At 41.4% G+C, this 8,192-nt stretch overlaps 1 protein-coding gene across 1 annotated transcript; it reads right to left on the minus strand.

Annotated features, from left to right (window-relative positions):
* Nucleotides 1–544: 544 nt before the first annotated feature.
* LOC124252522 (olfactory receptor 7D4-like) lies at nucleotides 545–1,477 on the minus strand. Its single transcript, XM_046686147.1, has one exon. It carries the CDS (start codon nucleotides 1,475–1,477, stop codon nucleotides 545–547), a length of 933 nt encoding a protein of 310 aa, XP_046542103.1.
* Between the last annotated feature and the right edge of the window lie 6,715 nt (nucleotides 1,478–8,192).

An 8,192-nucleotide genomic window follows, 5' to 3' on the forward strand; every position in this document is an offset into this window, starting at 1 on the left:
CCAAATAAATAATTTATCCATCAGAGTATTTTCTGTTCGGACATATAATGTGATTTGATGAACTCTGAGATCCTGGATTTAAGCTCTATGAGAGCAATGATTTGTGTCTATTTTTCTTTCTTTCTTCACTACTGTATACTAGAACAGCTACAACAGCCTGGCACACCAAAAGTGCTCAGTGAATACTGTCAAATGAATGAATTTGCTAAGAACTAGCAATGGTGGTAACTAGAATGCACTATTTCATAATTCTTAATCAACTGTCCCAAGCTGGTACTTGAAGTGGCTGGAATCCACCTGCAGGACTGGAAATCCAAGGTAAGGTACAATAATGGATAAGAAAAAGGAGGGATGAAGAGAGCAGAAGTGAGAAAAACAGGGGAGTCACAATAAGAGGTTAAGACAAAGTACTCTCAAGGCAATTCTGACCAAAATCACATATGGATGCAGGTGAGGAACAAAATTCCATGTTATTAAGAGGCAGGATGTCTTCAACCAATTGCTGCTGCCATTGTCAGCTCAAAACCCAGGATGAATCTTCTCATCACTGAACATAGAGTGTTCTCCTGAGAACATTTTGTAGAGCCCTCTTGATGTCCCTGTTCCGCAGGCTGTAGATGAAGGGGTTCAGCATTGGGGTGACCACAGTGTACATCAAAGAGGCAATCATGCCCCTCCAGGAAGATGCATCAGGACTGAGATACACACCCAGGCCTGTCCCATAGAATAAAGAAACCACAGACAGATGAGATGCACAGGTGGAAAATGCTTTATATTTCCAAACAGCTGATGGCATTGTCAGGATTGAGGAGACAATTCGGGTATAGGAGAAAAGGATCCCTGAGAAGGGAAAAATGCCAAGAAGACCAGTCATCACATATTGCAGGATATGATTGACGAGTGTGTCCGAACAGGCAAGCATGAGGGCCTGAGCAAGTTCACAGTAAAAGTGTGGAATTACCCAAATGGTACAGAAGGACAGCCGCAATATCAATAGACTCTGGATCAGGGAGTATGATAAGCTGATGAACCAGGACACAAGAACAAGCAGGCCACAGAGGCAGGGGTTCATGATGACTGGGTAGTGCAATGGGTGACAGATGGCCACAAACCGGTCATAAGCCATCACAGTTAGGAGAAAAGTGTCCATACATCCAAAAACCGTGAAAAAATACATTTGGGTGATGCAGCCTGCATAAGTGATGGATTTACTCCATGTCTGGATGTTCAGCAGCATCTTTGGGACGGTCGTGGAGGTGAAACAGATGTCAGCAAAGGACAAGTTGGAGAGGAAGAAGTACATGGGGGTGTGGAGGTGGGGATCACAGCTGATGGCCAGGATGATGAGCAGGTTCCCAAGCAAGGTGGTCACAAACATGAACAGGAACAGCCCAAATAGGATGGGTTGATGCTCTGGGTCTTGTGAAAATCCCAGGAGTAAAAATTCTGAAACTCTTGTTTGATTTCCTGGTTCCATGTTGTTGACACATCAGCTAGATGGTTGAGAAAGGAAAATAACGAGTAATGGACACTGGACAGACTCTAAGTATCTCCACTTTTTAAATTTCTTGAAGTGAAGTGTTCGGCATAAATGCTTTAATATGAAAAAATTTCGAATCCTACCTTCTGTTTTTTGCTACATGCCACATTTCATAATGTTAATCAACCCCTGTCCATTGGCCTCTGGGACACTTATCTATCTTCTTTTCTTATCTTGGCTTAGAATCATCAAATCTAAAAAGATAAGAGCAACTTTGGACCTAAGAGACAAAATGGCCCATACTCACTCTAACACAAACGTGGAACATGAGGTCAAGTGAAGCTCAGTAACTTGATCTGGGTTATCTGTTTAGTCAGGTACTCAGAAAAGCGTCAGACAATTGTGTCTCAGAGGTGAGAAAATTTGAGAGAGTATCTCACACATCTTGACAGAGTATTGCAGGGGAAGAAAAAGAAAGAAAAAAAATGTTTTTACCAGATACTAAGCCACATTCATAAACACTTAATGCATCCTGTACCAGGAACCATCAATATCCTGCAGAAGCAGGGCCGGATACTTCTTGGACATTTGCCAGTTGAGAAAATGACCTTCATCTGTGAAGTTAAAGGATTAGTTAAACGGTCCAATGAAAGCATGGCTATCAAGGCTTAAACCATTTCAGTACCATAAAGTAAGATCCTACAAAGGTCACAAACAGAATTTGGAGTAAAATCCTCTATGGTACTCATTAAATACTGGAGGAAGAGTGAAATTGCATCAGGATGTTTACATATGACCCTGAAATGATGAGGGACTGTGAGAAACATGGCACTCAGATTAAGTTGATGCTTAGAATGGGGCTGGGAATATGGGGACACTCATGCAGAGCCCACCTACCCTCTGATTCTCTCCACTCCAGGTCCTGAGAGTCCTATACCCTGACACAGAGGAATTGGTCATGTAATGAGGGACAAGAAAAAACACAGGATCATAAAATGAACTTCAATGTTCTGTTTTGCCTTGTTAGAAATATTTTTGCATACTTCCTATTTTGTAACACGCCTAGCTAGAAAGGTAAAAGGCCACCATTGGCTGTCATCACTGTCAATCTTCATAGGTATAAAAAACCAAAGCAGATAGCAACTCTGGAGTGATAAAAATGGTCATATCATACACAAATTGTTTAAGTATGGACGAACATCTTTGTTCTGACCCTTTGGAGGATGGGCATTTTGCATCATTTCTGGTGGTTTCTAATTAGTTGAGAGGTATTCTAAGGAAATAGTTATGATTTATCTTTAAAGTACTATAGTTTGTCAAAGATTCCCTTGACTTTTAATGAACAGAGTTTGCTCTCTTGCATTCCAATTTTTTTTTTTATTGAGCAGAATAGAACAGAGTCATGGGAAATACTCATGACTCTGGGTCTTCCCTGGATGTGCTCTGCATGTTAATGGCATCAATTGCATTGGAAAAGAGGCAAACAATTTCATTTCCTACTAGGTCTATTGCACAGGTTCCCTCCTGGTTGGAAGCCACACCTTCAATTCTGGCCCACAGCCACTTGACTGATGTTTCCAAAATGAAAATCTGATGATATCACTGTCCTACCTAAAACACTTAGAATGCCTTCCTGCCACCTTCTGAAAACATGCAAACTCCTTGGTGTCTTATAGCTCCACCCTGACCCTCTAGCCTTATTTCTCCACACTTCTCACCTCTTTCCCTAAATTCTGATCATTCAGAAAAGCTTCTCTTTGCCTAAATGTGTCATAAACTCATGTCTCTGAAATTTTTCAAGACCTACTCCTCTGCCTAAACCTCTCTCTCCTTTCTTCTCTTAATTCCTACCTGTCATTCCGTACTTGGCACAGCTCTCACCTGCTTAGATGATTTATAACCTCCTCAGGTCTCAATACTAACTGAGCTCTTAGAACACAGAAAACTCTCCATATTGGTTTGATGGCTGATTTAATAAATGGATGAGCATACGAACCAATATTTTTCCTTTGCTGCAGCTCATCAAATAGTCCCTGGGTATCTATTACTCCAAAACTTCCAGCAAAATTTGCCTTCAGTGGGGTTTCTATATGGAGAGGATAAAAGAAATAACATGTTGATGGAAGAAAGGTAGAAAAGGAATATGAGTTTCTGCTCCTTAAATAGACAGGCCCCCCTCTAAATCTTGATTCCCAATGTTGATCCCTCCCTGGTCTCAACAATTTAGTGTATTTTCTCCTGCTCTTTCATCTACCTGCTCTCTCACCTGAGGTCTTTAAACATAGAAGCATCAGCAACTGCTTTTTCCCAGCTTTTGTCTGAAACACCTATATGCATGTCCCTGACTTTCTGTCTTAATTATGTAGATGTCCAAACAGGAGGTAACTGAGAGACTAAGTTGTGAAATTACACACTTCCAAGAATTTTCTCTAAGGATTGTCACACAGCTATTTTTCTGGGATTATAAATGAGGACACTCATCATCTTACAAATTCTCTTCCTGGAAGTTCCTCAATATTCATATTCTCAGTCCTTTTATTTGCATGTGAAACTGATGAGTACCCCCCCAACTCTGAATGAGGAGACCCTGCCTCCTTTGTGCTCTCTCTTCAAACACTTGAAGATCTGCTTTTCAGGAGAGAAAAATAGCAGGGAAACGGACAGAGATCCTCATTCCTTTACCTCTGGTAAAAGACCTGGGAAGGAGAGAGACAGAGGATCGACAGAAACTGGACAGATGCCCCTGTCTCTCCCTCTCCTATGCTATTCTAGACATTGCCTCATGTCTGACCCTCATCCTTTTCGTCTCATACGTGTATATCTTGATGTAATGTTTCTTCTTACAGGATTTAATGAACACCACAGAGGATACTACTCAAAATTGTTTTCACGACCTTTTCTGACTTGAGAAATGGTTAAAGATGGAGTCAGCCTCCGAAGCTGGATTGTGTTCTCAGCCGCATATTGTTTCCCCTGAGAAAGAGATGTACATTCCATGCAAACCTTCAAGGTTTGGAAAGTAGGTTTGTTTGGTGAATGTAAGTAGATAACTATTTGGCCACAGAGGTGTTTTTTTTTTTTTTCCCTAGTATGGTCAAATACTGCTTCCTCAAGGCAAATAAGAAGATTGATGCGATGAAAAAAATATTCAATGAAAGAAATAATTGACATGAAGGAGAGGGACTGGTAAGAATCAGTCTGGTTCTGATGGACAAAACTGGGGATCTGGCTGCTGCAGGGTTTTTGCTTAGACCCTCAAAATACAAATAAACTGCAATGATTACTTTTTTCATTAACTCCCACCTGGGTTTGCAACAGTGGCCAAATTGAGATTTAAAGGGGTCACGAATTATGATTAGTAACACTTATCTTAGCAAGAAGGTTCCCACACATCAGAAACATTTTACCTTATCAGAGGTTAGAAACTAGAAGTGAAAGATACAGCCATTTGCCACTTACACTTCCTCCTTTAACCATGCACCAAAATAAATATTCCCTATTCTGTTTCTAGTGTCTAGTGTTAGTGGGCAACTTTCTTGAGCCATGCCAGAAAGCAGAGAAGAATCGAAATAGATTGCTTGTCAATCACTGAAAAAGATCTGGAAGCCAGTCTGCAAGAAGGGCTTCTTTGGGACAGGCTAAGTGTAAGCTCTTGTGGATACAAGGATTAATGGTGTGGTCTTTGTTTTCAGGGAGCCCCCCACCCTGTGGTGGAGTTGGATATCTGCATAAACTGGTCATTGTAGTACAGTGAATTAAATGCTAAGGTAAAGGTAGTTATAGTCTGCAGAGTAGAATAGAGAGAGGAATCCCAAATCTAGCCTGGAGTGATGGAGTCAGGGAAGAATTCCTGGAGGAAGACATCCTCCAATGATTAGCTATCTAGGTGGATGATTGAGTGGGGCCTTTCCTGGCAGAAAAGAGAGCAAGGGAAAAGGCCCATAAGCAAGAAGCAGCATGGAACAGAATGCTCTTAGTAACGTGCTGAAGCACAAAGTGCAGAAGGGAATGGTGCAGAATGGTTGGAGAGGCAGGCAGGAACCGTATTTCTGGGAATCTTGAAATAGATAATGGGTAAAGGATGGGGGCTTTGAGGGACTGTGACCAAAGGGGTAACATGATCCATATCACAATTTTCCCTGGGTCATGGAATGAAGGATGGATTTACAGCAGGCAAAACTTAGGGCAAAGGGAATTTGTTGGGAATACTCACATTGTTAGAATTGAAGGGACCAAACCACTTGTTTTAAGGAAGAGGAACAAAGGCCAAAAGAGGTGAGGAAATGATTTGATATCTTGCTAATGATTCCATGTCCCTGCTTAAGGATACGACCTGACACCCAAGTGGAATCAAGAGGAAATATAGAGAAGGGGCATGTGAGTTTCAAAGTTTCCCAGAATACTCCCAGATTAACAAGGTGGGATGTCAGGAGGTGAATGGATGTTGAACTTTCCTGTGTCCTTCACTTCCCCTCTCTCATCCACTTCACCCCAGTCTTTATACACTATAGCCCTGGATACCAGGGAACACAGACCCTCCCCTCTTGAAGATCTCTAAGTAGAACCAAGGATAAGGGTGCAGAAGGTGGAGGAAGGATAGATCTTTTTGGAGAAACAGGAGATGTTCTCAAGCAAAGGAGGGTGACAGAGAAGAATTCATAAATACTTGTCTAGGCCAAGTGAAGATGGATGCTCCAGAGTTCTTGGACCAGGTAATAGAAGAAAAGAACAAGAAGAGATAAAGACTTCACTGTGAAAGACATAAGGCTCTATCAGCACCTGGTGGTAACCAATTGTACACCTCGGACTGGTAACTGTATCGTTACATAGTTTGGTCCTGATAAGTGCCATCGTGTCAAAGAGCGGACTGGTGTTTATCCTCTTCCTCTCCATCTCCATTATCTCCATCAGCCATCCACCTACATAACATACAATGGAAGCAAATGCTCACTGTGCAATGGCAACTTCAAATAAGGAGTCTAGCCGTTTACTCTCCCAAGCAATTAGCCCCTAGTGCTCTTTCTCCATAGACATAATTGGTTCAATAGTCAATGTCCTTTCCACCTGGCCACTTCTTTTCCCTATTTCCTGCACTTACTGGGTTATGCAGGTTGGCAAGGTTAGCACACCACAGGGACCAGCTCCTCTGAATCTTTCTCTCATGGAGGGTGAACACTGAAGACAGAAAGTCTGTTCCCCAAAAGAGCAGGGATACAGAGTCAGGCACGTTGTATGGGGCCTACCTGATTTCTCTTGGAGAAGGCATGAGTGTCTTGAGCCTGGTACCTGAGAGCCTTGGTGAGTATAAGTTGATCTTTTACAGGTTTGGTGTCCCTAGGAGCTGAATTCCCTCTGAAGCTTGTTAGACAAATTGATCAACGGATCCCCTAGTCCTTGTAGTTTGACTCCTCAAAGGAAGGGACCACCGAGGAAGGGGTCTCTGACCTGCCAGTTCCTTATCCCTGGGGGACTAACAGTGGGGCCAGCTGTCATTCTTATCTCCTGGGTCTTTTTCCTCCGGGAAGAATCACTTTAGTTTTCCTTGGATCTCCTCTTGGGGACAAGTTTCAGGATTTTCTGACTTGTAGTTTCCTCATCAGGAAGATGGCTGAGTAGTGAAGGGTCCCAGGACTCACTAGTATAATGCTTCTCAAACACTAGCCTTCGCTAGGATGAACTTGAGGTTTGTCAAAACACAGATTTCTGAGTCCTACCCATAAGTTTCTACTTTCTATCTCAGTAGGTCTGGGTTTGGGTGTGATCATTTGGACTTTTCACAAATTCCAAATTTTGCTAGTCCCTGTGACAATCCTTTATTTATTTTAAATTAACATACTTTATTTTTTAGAGCAGTTTTAAGTTTACAGAAAATTGGGCAGATATTGTGAGAGTCTCCATACACCTTCATTCTCCCTTGCTCACAGTTTCTAACATCTTGCATTAGTGTGGTGCCTTTTTTACCATTGATGAATCAATATTGATACACTGGGATTTTTTTTTGAGCCTTTTATTTATTTATCTTTTTTTTTGTAACATTGGTTTATAACATTATATAAGTTTCAAGTGTACATCATTATATTTCGATTTCTATCTGTATTACATCATGTTCATCATCCAAAAACTAATTACAATCCATCCACACACTTGTATCTAATCACCCCTTTCATCCTCCTCCCTCCCTGCTTTCCCTCTGGTAACCACCAATGCAACCTCTGTCTCTATGTGATTGTTTTGTTGTTGTTTTTATCCTCTACTTCTGAATGAGATCATACAATATTTGACTTTCCCCCTCTCACTTATTTTGCTTATCATAATACCCTCAAGGTCCACCCATGTTGTCACAAATGACTGGATTTCATAGTTTCTTGTGGCTGAGTAGTATTCTATTGTGTATATATACCACAAGTTCTTATCCATTCATCCCTTGATGGGAACCTAGGTTTCTTCCAAGTCTTGGCTGTTGTGAATAATTCTGCAATGAACATAGGGGTGTGTGTAGCTCCATTCATGTTTTCAAGTTCTTTGGATAAATACCCAGCAATGGAGTAGCTGGATCGTATAGCATTTCTCTTTTTAATTTTTTGAGGAATCTCCATACTGTTTTCCATAGTGGCTGCACCAATTGGCACTCCTACCAGCAGTGTATGAGAATTCCTTTCTCTCCACATCTTCTCCAACACTAGTTTTTTCCTGTCTTGTTAATTATAGCCAT

This window comes from Equus quagga, chromosome 14, assembly GCF_021613505.1.
Source record: "Equus quagga isolate Etosha38 chromosome 14, UCLA_HA_Equagga_1.0, whole genome shotgun sequence".
In the NCBI taxonomy this organism is placed as follows: Eukaryota; Metazoa; Chordata; class Mammalia; order Perissodactyla; family Equidae; genus Equus; species Equus quagga.